The 13,945-nt window shown below is 42.4% G+C and overlaps 1 protein-coding gene across 3 annotated transcripts; it reads right to left on the bottom strand.

Moving 5' to 3' along the window:
- Nucleotides 1-3,617: 3,617 nt before the first annotated feature.
- Nucleotides 3,618-10,085, bottom strand: LOC134070234 (calponin homology domain-containing protein DDB_G0272472-like). 3 transcript variants are annotated; one of them, XM_062526518.1, is made up of 8 exons: nt 9,951-10,085; nt 8,124-8,164; nt 7,918-7,959; nt 7,612-7,704; nt 6,280-7,461; nt 4,960-6,043; nt 4,029-4,555; nt 3,618-3,795 (listed from the first exon to the last, which is right to left on the bottom strand). In XM_062526518.1, the coding sequence occupies exons 2-6, from the start codon at nt 8,154-8,156 to the stop codon at nt 5,006-5,008; spliced, it is 2,388 nt and encodes a 795-aa protein (XP_062382502.1). In that variant the 5' UTR covers nt 8,157-8,164; nt 9,951-10,085; the 3' UTR covers nt 3,618-3,795; nt 4,029-4,555; nt 4,960-5,005. The 3 variants fall into 3 exon arrangements, with proteins under 3 accessions (XP_062382502.1, XP_062382503.1, XP_062382505.1); XM_062526519.1 differs by lacking the exon at nt 7,612-7,704; XM_062526521.1 differs by lacking the exons at nt 7,612-7,704; nt 7,918-7,959.
- Nucleotides 10,086-13,945: the final 3,860 nt, after the last annotated feature.

The raw sequence follows: 13,945 nt of genomic DNA, 5'->3' as shown, positions 1-13,945 counted from the left end.
CTTGTCTCCTCCTGTAGGCTACTCCTTAAGCCTATTTGATTTGTTAACATCGTTACAGTAACCGGTTTGCTCCAGGTAACGTTATCAACAGCTAAGACAATCTAATCTAACGTCAAAGTAAGCACTGTATTAGGCTAACGACAAACATAACGTGCTCCAGGCTAACGTGGTCGGCTGCAGCATACAGGGCTTACACAACATCTTCACAGTGCAGCCTACACAACACCGATCTTCACCCAGCGTTTCAGTCCAAGTCCAACCGGATAGACATAGGTCTGGCCTACTAGTTGTTGCACCATTTAGATTAGCCTTTTTCTCACAGTCGTTTCTAGTACAAACTGCATTAAGTTGCTATCATTTTCACGTTTGTTTGTTAGCAAGCTAGCACTCGTTTTAGCTAGTTACTGCTAGCCAGGCAATCATTTAAAGCTTTCAAATCATTCACAAATCCAAAAACCTTTGTTAACAGCTTATTGCATGGGTCTTCAACCGGGGGTCCGCGACCCCTAGGGGGTCCGCGGAGGTACTGCAGGGGGTCCGCGAAAATATTTTGTCTGAAGCATTTTTTTTTTTTCTCCTCCAAAAAATAAAATTGGTTTTAGTTAACATAATGTTCAAAAGAAATTCGCTTCATATTCGTTTTTAAATAACTAATTCATGTGATCCTCCCTGTGTAACTTTTTGCCAACCTAGCCTATGCCAAAACACATTAGCAATTAAATAAGAATGATGGACCGGTTTTTTAACTCCCCGGGGGAAAAGCTACACGTCAGACATGGAGGTTCGGATAGATAGGATGCCAACATGGCTTCCATGAATAGCCAGTAAACGCAGACAAGAAAAGACTCGTACATACTTGATCCAACTCAAATATGCCTAGCCTACTAAATTGAGTTGGATCATCGCGATTAAAGAACACTTTTTCTCCCGTGCGTTTTAGCTTTAAAATACCTTCGTTTTCAGCAGCATCTGACCATAAGCAAACTCGTTCTTCTCATTCTGTGAGATAAATTACGTTCCGACTGTTTGATTCGTTTGCTCAATGTCGGGACTGATGGACCCTGAACTTTGCGGAGTAGCCTATTTGTTCTGTGTGATGTTTTGCTTTGTTTTTCTTTTTACGAGAGTCTGCGGTCTTTGCGCGTCAAGGCATTCTGCGCGAATTAATTTCATCCCACGTTCTCCGCGATTTCATAGGCTACCATCACAATAAAACGATAACGATAATCTCATGTGTTTTTGTTTCCTTCTGTAAGACAAAGTACAGTAGTATTTACACAAGAGTAACAGGCTTTCTGTCTGTATCAGTTTGAGATAATGAAGCTTTGCCTGAATTTAGCTGAACATATCCACCTTAGTTAACCCTTGTGACATTCATTCTATTATAGGGCGAATTTATGCAACACTATGTAAAGAAATATCAGAAACGAGTTGTATAAAGCAGTAGGCCTAGGTACCCCCCTGTTAATAATAACTTCTGTTTAGAATGTGCGCGCACGCGCGTACGTGCATGTAGGCTACAGTAGGCACTCATGACTGACTGTCCAAATGATAGACAGGATTTGAGGTGGGCTAGGTGTGGGGGTCCGTGCTCAGTCCCTCTCACAGCCAAGGGGTCCTTGAGCTGAAAAAGGTTGAAGACCCCTGGCTTATTGTACATTCCTAATAGGATCACACACACATAACACTTCGAAGAACATAGCTCATCCTCAGCCAACATAACATATCCTGTAAGAACGTTTTGCTATCCTACCTGTTGCTGCATCATCGTTGATTATTGTTTGAGATTGTATTCCGTATTCCAATACTTTCAACCTGCATTAAAGTGTAGGTAGGCTATGCAAGCTACCAGTCGTTTCACTGTAGGCTAGGTGGACTTCAGTAGGCTACTGAAGTGTCAGCGCTTGCAACTCGTTGAAGTTGGCAACTTCAGTCTTTTAAATTCTAATAAATGAGGAGTTTTTCCAAAATACTATGTTGATGCATTTTCATAAATGGTTTTTAAATGTGGGTTTCCAAGTAATTTCAGTGGAATTGGAATTGAGTTATTTGTTATTTATCTATGCTTCTGTGTCATTCATAGCCTATGTTGTCTTTTTAACTATAGGCCCAATACAATGTTTTACACAGCAACCTTTTTGCATTTACATGCAATGGTAATTCCTTCCATGGAATTACATTTTCTAGTTATTAATAGAGTCGGGTGCGCTCGAAACGCAGAGACTACGGGAAAGTGTGTGTCTGCGCCACGCCACTATTAGGCTATCCTACTGTTTATATTTAACTGCTAATTTCTCTAAAAATAATTATGAAAAGCCAACAAGGTTAACTTATACAATTCAAAAGGATCCAGTAGCTTAGTCTACATTGTGACTAATTTGTCTTCTTCAAAGAGAAAGTCGTAGGTCCGTTTCCAATAAACGAAACAGGGGTCCTACGACTGACGCGTGTTCTTATAATTGTCTTAAGTTAATATTCTTGAATGTTTATTGTAACAAACAGCACAGTTCATACTCGTATAACTGACACGGTGAGAAAAACCGTGGAACTTCTAATATAACATTCATGCCGTGCATCACGTTCTTACTCAAAAACTAAAACCTCTTAAAGTGACATGCACCTAATTAAACAACATTTCACCTAGGGCCTATGTAAGTTACACCAAATTATATCCTGACATCAGAAAATGTCAATTCTTTTGCATATTACATTTCAAATCAATTATTCCAAATCTTCAATAACAGAGGCCTATCTGACGGTAAATAACCTATGGCTGTGAGTTTTAATTGTTTTCATGCATGTCTGATAACAGGTGAGGAATGTTTTGGAGACATATGTATTTTAGGCATAATGCTGGCCCTAATCTCTGACTGAAAGTGTGCAGAATTTATGCATTTACATAACAGTATTTAATACATTTTCTCGGGGGTGACACCCCCCAACCCCCTATAACTTTTTTTTTTGGGCTATAGCCGGCCCTGGGAGCACTCCTAATAAGCAACAGTCTGCAGTATTGAATAGCTAGGCCTACTTTAAAATGTGTTACTTGCAAACGGAGGTCTACGCTAAGGCCCTTTGATTTGCATCACTTGCGTGTGTCCATTTTTTTTTTTTTTGACAAAAAAAATTCAGTCAGGTGATTTTTTTTCACTTTAATCCATGAGTCTTCAGTATGTTCCGAAAACAAATGGGCTGTTCCATACTGCTTAGACAGTAAAACAAGAAAGAATGAAGAATTTCATATGGGAATTCTCGAGTGAAACTGGTCTGCACAGTGCTGTTTTTAGACAGCCACCCATGTATGTTTGATTCATATGTTGGTCTGTTTATGACTCCTATGTTTGTGTGTGGTTATTTTCTTTTTTCTTTTTAATCAATGTCAAAACTGAAGGTATTATTAAAGATAGGCCCAAAACAAAAAACTCCTGTTCATTGCACCCCATCTGTCATGTCTCTACTCCCCACTAGTGGGGCCCGCCCCACACAGAACCACTGGTTGCATGAACACTAACTAAACCAATTGCCATTTTGTGTTTACATGGAAGAAGCATTTAATCATTTAGAAGTTCCATTAGCTTGTGTTAACCTAGATGACAAATCTGAGTAAAAGACCAACGTTAATATTTTTGGTTTTATTTACTGTCCTCATGCCCCCAAAAGCAAGCCATAGGCAACGGTGGCAAGGAAAAACTCCCAGCTGGAAGAAACCTTGGGAGGACCCAGGCTTTTGGGGGAACCCATCCTCCTTGGGCTGGTGCTGGGACAGCAGATGGATGGAGTGATGTTCGAGAGAAGCTGAAACAGGAAAAGTCAGGCTTATTAGTTTTACAGCACCACGGTTTCCTTTACACCAGACAGTGAAACATTTGCCAGTATCTGTTCAACAAATGAAAGTCTGCTTACATCTAACCATATAGTTGTGAAAGATGTACAAAGAAATTCCCAGATAATGACAGACAGAAGCACAATTTACAGTTGCAATGATTTCCTGTTCATACATACACTCCAGTTAATTTTAAACTGGCTACCTCTTAGTTGAGAGACTTCCAGCTGGGGTGGAGAGCTCTGCTTCCACCATGATTTCTCCTCGTCCTCTCTGTTGTATGATACTCGTGTTTGCGTGGTCAGGGCACATTTAGGCCGAGTCTACTTGGAGGGAAGACATTCCTGTGATTAGTGTAACTAACCTTCTTTGTCAGGCCGTCTAAAGCTGCGTTCACACTGATAGCGCTCGCTCGGCACCTCAACGTTTTGCATTGCCCATGTACCTGTGATTCACCTCTAATGTCTGAATAATATCAACATGCATAGGCTGTGATTGCTAGTGTGTTCATCTCTGGATACATAACACTGCAAAAACTTTCCTGGCATCATGCCATGCAAATGAACCGAATCTTCCTTACCTTGGCAACAACGTCCCTACACTTCTCATACAAACCACACAAGGAGATTTATGATGACAGTTCCTGTGTCTTTGGTGGCAGCAGTTCCTGTGAAAATGCCCTCTCTCTTCCCCCTGGAAACTCCATCTTCCGGAGATGCTTCTTTTGCACCACTAGGCATGAAACACAAAAGAACAGTTCTAATCGCTGCTCTTTGTTTGTCTCAGCCTTACAGGGAGGCTACACCAGGTACACAAGTATCGCAACAATTTGCACTATAATCAATGGAACTGACTACACCAGACCTGTTAGCCTTGAAAAAAAAAATATTTAAAACTATTTTTACACTTGAAGCCTACCTTACACTGACAAGATTTTGGGAAAAATTATTGAAAGACTGTAGTCTTTTGAGTAAAGCTTGAATGAGGGGCATTAGATAAAAGACTACAATCTTTGAAGAATCTTTCCCAAATCTTATCAGCGTAAGGTAGGCTTTAGTTGCGGACCTGGCGTGGGCCGGGTGTTAGAACCTGCATGTTTATAAAAGAGGTCTCTATCTGCCAGCCATCTCACTGACCTTTTTTTGTCTGACCTGCTCCTTCTTGGTGTCCTGACGTCTTTTTTCAGAACTCTGAATTGATACTGCTTGTGCTGCTCCTCGCTGATGCCAGCACAACCCGCATCTTGCCGCACCATTCCGTGGCCTCCTGCTGGGCAGCAAGAGTTCTCCGCCTCTCCTCCTCTGCTCGCTCCTTATCCTGCTTCATCCTCACCTCTTCCTCATGAAGCCACTGCTCGTTGTCCTTTGCAGTTTGTTGCAAGAGCAGCCGTTCCATCTGTTCCTCCTTCAAGACTTTGTCCACCTTCTTTCCATAGCTTGGTTTAAAAAGCCGGAAGAAACGTCCTGGCGCTGAAGTGATTTTGTTTTTTATTTTTGTAGCTTTTTTTATTCGCTTTGTCCACTTCCTCTTGAATTTCTGGCGCCTTCTTTCGTATTTCTCATTCTCATGTGCCGTCTTGCGCACCTCTTCCTCCCTCTTTGCCATTATTTTGCTGCTAAGCTTCTTGAATTTGTCTTTCTTATGCTGTGCCATCAATCGTGCTTTTGCAATTTCTCGCTCCTCAGCCAACTCCATCTGAAGTTTTTTCTCCTTTTCCTTTTCTATTTTTTTGTGCTTGATTTTCTCTGCCTTTGCTTTTTCCTTGTGGAGTTTTTCCAGACGTTTCTGCCTCTCCTTTTCCTTCTTCTCCACGTCTTTCAAGGCCTTTTTATATTGGCTCAAGCGAGCTTTCAGGTTGGCTGTCTGTCGTTTCAGCTCCTTATCAACCCTCTTCTGGCCTTGTTCAAATTCAGCCTCTTCTACCTGCAGCTTTTTCTTGGTGCTCCTTTTCAGACTGTCAGGCAGCTGTGATTTTTTTATTTTTTGGAAATCTTTCTTTTTCAGCGCCAGCTGGTCTTTCTCCTTTTTGTAAGACACCCTTGAATCTTTCTCCAGCTCTTTCACCAATTCCATTTTTTTTTCAGTGGTCAGTATCAAGTACTGTAATTCCTTGATTCGCTGGGTTGAGTCATCTTTGTTTCCTGTGCCCTCTTCCAGGTCAGTGCTGCTGCTGTCCTCAGAGTCACTGTCATCACTGTCCTCATTATTATTCATAGAAGCCTGAAAAACAAACAAAACGATTTAAAACCATGATAATGGGCCATTCTGCACTCATGCTAACTTTTCATTCATTTCTGTCTCCTCAAAAGTAGAGGTGAGAGCATATTGGTATTGAATATTCCCTAGTTGGGCCACATTGTCACTTCTGAAATACATACATCTGAATTTAGAACTCCAGTCAACATTCTCCTACCATTTCATCTCAACAAAACTAAAACTAATCAACGTGAACTCACTCTAGCTGGTGGTGAGTGTATTCCATTTCTCCTGGCCACAATTGCAAGATTTCTCGCACAGATCAAGGTGGAGGGTGGTTCGTGCGAATCGTCTCTGAGAGGCAGGTCTGGCACAGATATGAACTTGTGGGGGAATGTACACGTCTCTTGGCAAGAGGAGCAGTCGGAGTTTAGAGAGTCAGAATCAGAGCCTGACTGGCCTCCATGGGACGACAACGAGGTTTGAGACAGGAAGTTGAATGTAGATGTGCGCTTCAAACCTCTGGACGTAGATTGAGCGGCTACATCTCTTCCTTCTTTCTTTGAAGGACAAGGGCCAGAGGAGAGAGGAGCGTCAGTCTTAACCTCGTCCCTCTCCTGCACACCTGCCAGGGTCTCATCCTCGGGTTTGGTCTCAACCAACGGCATCGCATCACTTTCCCGCTGCAGCCTGTCCATTTCCCATGCCTCGATCATGGAGCCATGGTCCCTCCTCATCTGCTTGATCTTGGAAGGAAGGCCTCTGACATCCAGACCAATGATTTGATATAGTTTAGCCTGCCTTTTCTTTTCGGTGACTATCTGCAAATCCATGAGGTCGTTTGCCCTCTCCACTTTTCTTATTTTCTTTTTCATTTCTGCAGAAGAGATTTCAGCTGAAGGGCCAGGTGCTTGCACTGTTGGTATTTGACTCTGGTTCCCAGGGGTCCTTGGGGCTGGCTGAAACCGAGTTGACGACAGTGGAGGGAGGAAAGCGTTGGATGCCCTGTCAAGAGGTGACACTTCAGGGAATCTGATCGTCGTAGTGGGCCTGTAGCCAAGGGCTGGATGTCCAGGGAAAACCAGGAAAATCTGTGCTTTGGGCTGAGCTTTTCTTCCCTGGCATCCACATTCCTGACATACACATGCCTGAACGTTTGTACTGGTGCCAGCGTCACGCCGTCTCGACTGTACAGATGGAGCAGCTTCAAGTGGAAGAACTCTACGTGGAGCACCATTAGATGGAGTGACTTTAGGTGGAGCAGCTTCAAGTGGAACGGCTTTACGAGGAGGGGCATTAGGTGGTTCGGCTTTGGGTAGAGCAGGTTTAGGTAGAACGGCTTGAAGTGGAGCAGCCTTAGGTGTAGGCTGAAGCTTCCACACTGGCTCGAGGGTAGAACCAGAGGAGGTGGAGGAGCATCGGCTTTCCTCAAATGTTTCAATCTGTTTAAAGTGGGCAAAAAGTTTTAATAATTGTTAACTGGCTGAGTGCAGACACGACCCCCCCCCCCCCCCCCCCTCATGCCATTGCAATGGATCATGTTTTCTTGCACACTGCGCGCCCCCTCTGTATGTATAGGCATCTCTACATACCTCCACTTCATTCCCTCGAGAGCCGTCCGCCTGACAACCAATCATGCGTCTTATCACCCTCAGCTTGCCAATATCTGATGGGCTTCTCTGCACCTGCCATGCCACAAAGATTCTCTAGACCCTGTTCTGTAATGCACCACTGTACCCGAGGCATCACTTCATTTCTGTTTAATTTCATTAAATTCCGCTTCTACAACTCCATGCTAATTCATTAATGAATTCTATAAATATTGTACAGATCAGTCATGGCATATACCACACCATCAGACACTCTCTACATTGATGTTTTGTAGTGTATAAACATACCACAGAAGAATAAATTGATTCCTGGCTGCTGCTGAGATCAGACTGCAACAAAATGAGTTCGATTCAGTTATATTACTTTTCAGTATTCACTTCAGTTCAACACTGCTTACCCATCTTTTTTTGATGAATTATTACTTCAATCTGGAAATACAGTATCAGTGGGTCAATTATATTCAGAGGGAATAGGCTATGACTATATGACTTACAGGCTCGGATGGATGGATTCGTGTGCGAGGCATCTTCAGTTCTGAGGAGAAGAGACTTATCTAGTTAGGCCTACATACTATACAGTTACAGTGTATACTAATAAATTATAGAAGTATGATATTTGAATTCACATGCACATTGACCTTTGGATATCTTTCCTCACCACCACCACCTTATCTTAGATCATCAAATAAATAAAAAATAAGTCATGCCTGTGAATATAGCGTTAGATTCGGAATGTATCAGCAATTCATTGTAACTTACCAGATCACCTATAATTATGCTGTAGTCTTATGTGGGTTTAAATAGATTTTTCACTCAGCAATATTTTTTTGTGTCCTCGTCTAACAGTTGCTGTGGTAAAATGGGCTTTTATTTCGTTTGACCTGGTTTTAAATACAAGGTTCTGAGGTGACATACTGGTCCATTATGACATCATAATAACACTATGGTAACCAGTATCGAAGGGTCTTGACAAGACAAGACACTAGTGCGTTTCCATCTAATTCAAAGCAGTGCCCGTCTTCTGTCTGACTCGCGTGATGTGAACATACAGTAGCCTGTCTGCAATTGGCTACACTTCACTGCTTGACACTACCCCACAAGCCCCACATGTTGCACGTCAACAATGGATATAACCTTTCAGAAAGTATTTAGCCTATTGTGCGAATGGGTTAGCAAAACCATAGCTTTTGGCGAACGGAGATGCAGATCATCACCCTAACAAATTTGTTTGCATAACAGCCTGTTCTGCGTTCACTCCTCTCCAGCGAGAGTGAAATAACATGTTTTAAAAGCTGTGTAATCGCTATTATAGCCTATTACTATCTGCTGCGATATTTACCTCTGTTACAACAAGTTGTGATGTAGGCCTATGCCCATTAAAAACTTTTAACTTCGACTAGGCCTGCAACTGTAATTTCGAGTAGCCTATGAGACTCATGTCTATATCACTGGGCTCCTAATGCATGATAGGCCTATAGGCTTATACCGTAGTTATCTTTTTCTTTCAGTCTGCGGTTCCATAGGCCTACATTGTTCAATTGTGCCATAACCAGCAGTCTCCTCGTAGATCATAGGCAGAGAAAGCATTATCTGGGAACAGAACACAGTTGCTTGTCCAGTGTATCCATGGGTATGTCTACAGGGAAAGTGACAAGGGATGCGCACTTCACTGACCAGCAGTGGATGGAGAGCTTTAGATTCAGCAAGTCCGGGTTTGAAGAATTATGCCGAAAGATGGGCCTGACTGTTGCCCCCAGTAGGTTGCTCGTTATTATCGGACGCCTAACGCAGGCAACTTCAGAGCGTACGACATTATTGAGGTTACGTCACGCTATGCGAATAAACCGTTTCCATCACCTTTATTCGCATTATACCTTATACACATCGAGAGGTAATCCACCCTCTCTAGCGAATCAAATATCTATTAGACATATCTATTAGACATGTTAATGCGCATTTCACATGAATGCACATTAGAAAGTTGGGTAGAACTGGCACGCAGCGTATCCCCCAAGAAAAAATCCACTGTATTTTGAAAGCAAAATACCTCGAACTTAAATAGGTACAAAAGCCTATAGGCCTAATGGATTTGTATCAAATGGATTTGTAGGCTCACCATCTGCTAATCATTGAGAATGCAATCAATCTAAATGTGAAAGAAAATAGGACGAAGGAAAGACGTAAGCATAGGCCATCTCGAAACAAGATTAAACAAACAAAAACCGTGGGGTCAGGTGTTTTAAGTTGAGTCTCAAAGTATGCTAGTCGAATATATATTCTTCAACTGCTAAAAAAAAATTAGCCACACATAAGTCACTTACCGAATATCACTTATGTTCTTGTAGTCTATTTGATTTCTCTCAGCAGTTTAATTGTAGTCTATCCAGTGAGTCGCTGGTTGAACTCTGGTTGAAATGTTACAAGGTTCTGTACAAGGCTACATTGCGCAGTGCTTGATTATGACATCATAATGCCGAGAGTAGGCCTACGTGATACTGTGCTCAGGTGTTGGAGTGTTCACAGCAAAGATTCTAGAACAGAGCTCTGTTCTAGAATCTTTGGTTCACAGAAGGTATAAATACAGGAGGTATAAATACAGTCCACAAATATAGAGTCCGGGTCCAACAAATGCGAGTCCACCTAGTGACAGCAGCAGAGACAATGGGAGGTGGATTAAGTGAAGTCATCGTACTCTGTCGCTGACGCCTGGTAGCCTTCTACACCGTTCTCCGGGCTCGTGTAAATGGCTTCACCACTGTTAAAAGACCAGAAAAAAACCTTGTCAGTCGCTAACACACAGACGGGGCTTTTCCATTGCATGGTATCAGCTCAACTTGGCTGTAAACATTAACGTCACCTTTTGGTACTGGCTCAGCTCCCTTGGAACCTCAACGGAGGTGATACCAAAAATAGTGCCAGGTAACATTTTTTGCTAATGGAAAACCAAAAATAGCGAGTACAGTCCAGTTATGTTGAGCTGATACCATGCAGTCCCAAGAGTAAAGCCCCAACAGTTCCAGATCTCACTCACACACATGCATACAGACAGGACGACTTAACTTAACTCAGATCAGATAGGCGTTGAATAAAGTTCCATGTCTGGCTGGCCCGTCTTTCCTGTTCCATTTGTGTCTCTCACGTTGGTGTGCGCTCGGTCGCTGCTTTGTCCCCGTTTCTGCCGCTACTCTCTCCCCTGCGTCTGTGCCCTCTCAGTCCATTTCACCTTCTCTCCATTTTTCCTACTTCCACTGCACCTGTTTTTTTTGGTAAACAGAACAAACGCAAGCCCCACGCCGCCCATTCGGGGCGAAGCGGGGTGTCTCGTGCAGTCGTAATTGTAAAGTGGCTGATATAGAATGTCTACAGCAAATCTGTATCACATAGTGCTCAAAGCCAAATGCCATATCTTCACATTGTACAAAATGTAATGAATGAAAGTATAAACCACACAGGCGAATGTATGAAAGCACACCATGCATAAAATAAAAGTACTTAAATGAATTAAGGCACACAAACTGGGTTAGGATATTACAGCATAGCTTAGAATGATGTTCTACACTTGACAATTACAAGGCCTGGTTTAGTGAAAAGCCCCCTCACCAGCGTCAAGGTACAGGCCTTAGAGAGGGTTTTTTTTTTTTTTTTTTAACTGATTAAATAATAAATAATGAACCGATTAAATAATTGGTAACACTTTATTTTCATTTATACCACTGCTTGGTCAAATTTCTTATTGTGATGTGCTATTTGGAACGTGCATTATTTTCCGATATACTGCACGGCTATGAAGTAGTTCCCTTCTTTTGGGCTTATTACACTAGAATATTAATTCGCCAATGTGAATGTAACGGGACAGCAACGTTGTATCTAAGACAGCGGCAATATAAACGAAAATGGTAGTAGCAGTGGTATAAGCGGGATAATCAACGACGCGCCGTGCGTTTATAGGAAAATAATGCACTTATCGAAGTGTAAAGGCCACTCCGCCTGCGGCGTCGGGACCTTATTACCACTTCGAACATGCATTATTTTCCTATAAACGCACGGCCCGTCGTTGATTATCCCTTAGGTGTCACTGTTACAGTGTACCTACCTAATTAGGCACAGTGGTAAAACCTGTGTAACAACATGTGCTAGCATGTACTTACATTGTACTTGCATTATGTGTTTGTGGGTACCTACATACAATGTAACAACTATATGTAGGTACCCACAAATACATAATGCAGGAACAATGCTAGTAGATGCTAGTACATGTTGTTATACAGGTTGTACCACTATGCCTAATTAGGTAGGTACACTGTAACAGCGACACATTAAAATAAAGTGTTACCATAATTAACTTACTAAATAAATAACTGATTAAATAAATAACGGATTAATTGATAAATCAAACTGATTGTAACTGATTGTCTTGACATAACCTGTAAGTGACCAACTTAGAAAAGATTAACACAACAGAACACAACAAATTGTATTAACTGTACCTGTAAGAAAAAGAGGCTCAAAGACACAAAACAACAACAGTACATTTAGGGCAGACATACTCTTCAAAATCTTTACATTGGCTCACACATACCTGGTGGAATAGTTGCCTGCACCTTCTGCAGACAACCACAGGATCCTTACCTGTACGAATGGCTCTGCGGCAGTGACAATGGATGTCCACCTCCATGACGTGGCCTGAGGTCATCGAGGGGCTCTCCACAGATCCCGGGAATGGTGTCAGGAGGCCCTTCTGGAAACATGTGAAGAGGTGGTCTCGCATGAGACTCTGATTGTAATAAGTCACACATGGATCCTCACCTCTGCAGATGGTGAGACTGTTTGCAATAGCAAACAGCCCACAGTCGGCGCCACCTTTCTGACGCTGGACAACAGGCCACTGCAGCGTCACGCTCTTCCCTGGAAAACAGAGCAGACCTGTCACCTGAACCTCAAACTCTGGTGTATGGGCTCTATTTAGCGAATCAAAAACATTCACAGTACCCACACTACAGCCAATGTCACTCACCGTAACCCAGTGGTTTGCACAAACATGAAAAATTTGCACAAACCCCTGGGTTGCTGTCGGCACCGTGGAGAGCAGAGCCACGGAGGTGGTGGAATGGAGGCCTCCGATGCCGGGGTACTGCGCCTTCAGGAGAGCCTGTGCATGATCAACTGCACGATCATTGAGCCAGGTACGTGGACTGAGTAGCATGGCCCTGAAGTCCTCCACCCTTCCACTCAGCACTGCCGGCAAAGTCCGCCCTGACTGGACACCAGTGATGACAATGTCATCCTCCTAAAACATTAGACATAATGATTCATTCACAACTTAAGGATATAGCTTCCAATATCAACTATATGATAATGGTTTTAAAAGTAATTTAAGTTTTTTTTACCTCAAGTGTGTCTTGCTCTGTCTTGGAGCTGGTAGGATCATTTGAGGTTCCGCTGCACGTCACCTGTAGACAGACAAGTACATTTGTATATTTAAGCAATACGCCACTTAAGTCCTACTGTAGGTTAGGCTTGAGGCGAAGCGGAGTGGCTTTAAACCCCCTTTGCTGTTCTGATATGCAATATAAACCACCGACTCGATTGGCTTATTGCTTTTCGGTTACTACGTCGATCTAGCAAGATTTCCAGAAACAAAGGCACAGCAGCGAAAAATGTAACGATAATCATTCTTTCGCCAAGACATATAATCATTCTTTCGCCAAGACATATATTCCCTCCATATGAATGGTTGCCATGCAACAACGAGACGCAGCCACTTTAACTTTTGTGCTAGTTGTGGTTGCAGACACATTTAAGTCACTAACATTCCTTAAATGTTGACTAACTTAACTAACTTACCCTGTCAGTGTCCTCCACCAACTCTGAGCAGTCAGCAGCTCTGTCACTAAGGGAGTCAGTCTGGGACCCTAAGATAAAAAACCAGTGAGGGTAATGACAGATGATGTATAGAATGTCAGTCGTTATCGGGAAATAGGTCCTGTCAGGTCGAACATTTATTTAACAATAAGGTATGGTTCAAAGGTAATAGTCGCTGCCACAAAAAAAGAAGGGGAAAAAAGCTAAAAAAGGCCACATAATCTGGTATGTTCTATAGAAACTATCAGCAGGCCAACTTTTGTAGCTTAGCAACTAAGTATTCCAAGGTGATAAGTGGCCAGACTACTTGCGGAGTCATATGAAAGACGTAAATACGAAGCACAAAACTCAAGTCATTGAAATATATTACTTTGTTGTCACAATTATAAAATAAATAAATATACTGACATAAACACTTACTTTTCAGCAAAGGCTTCACTGAGGCATAGGGTGT

Source organism: Sardina pilchardus, chromosome 22 (genome assembly GCF_963854185.1).
Source record: "Sardina pilchardus chromosome 22, fSarPil1.1, whole genome shotgun sequence".
In the NCBI taxonomy this organism is placed as follows: domain Eukaryota; kingdom Metazoa; phylum Chordata; class Actinopteri; order Clupeiformes; family Clupeidae; genus Sardina; species Sardina pilchardus.
The sequence above is the reverse complement of the archived record's forward strand: the minus strand, read 5'-3'. Positions and strand labels throughout refer to the sequence as shown.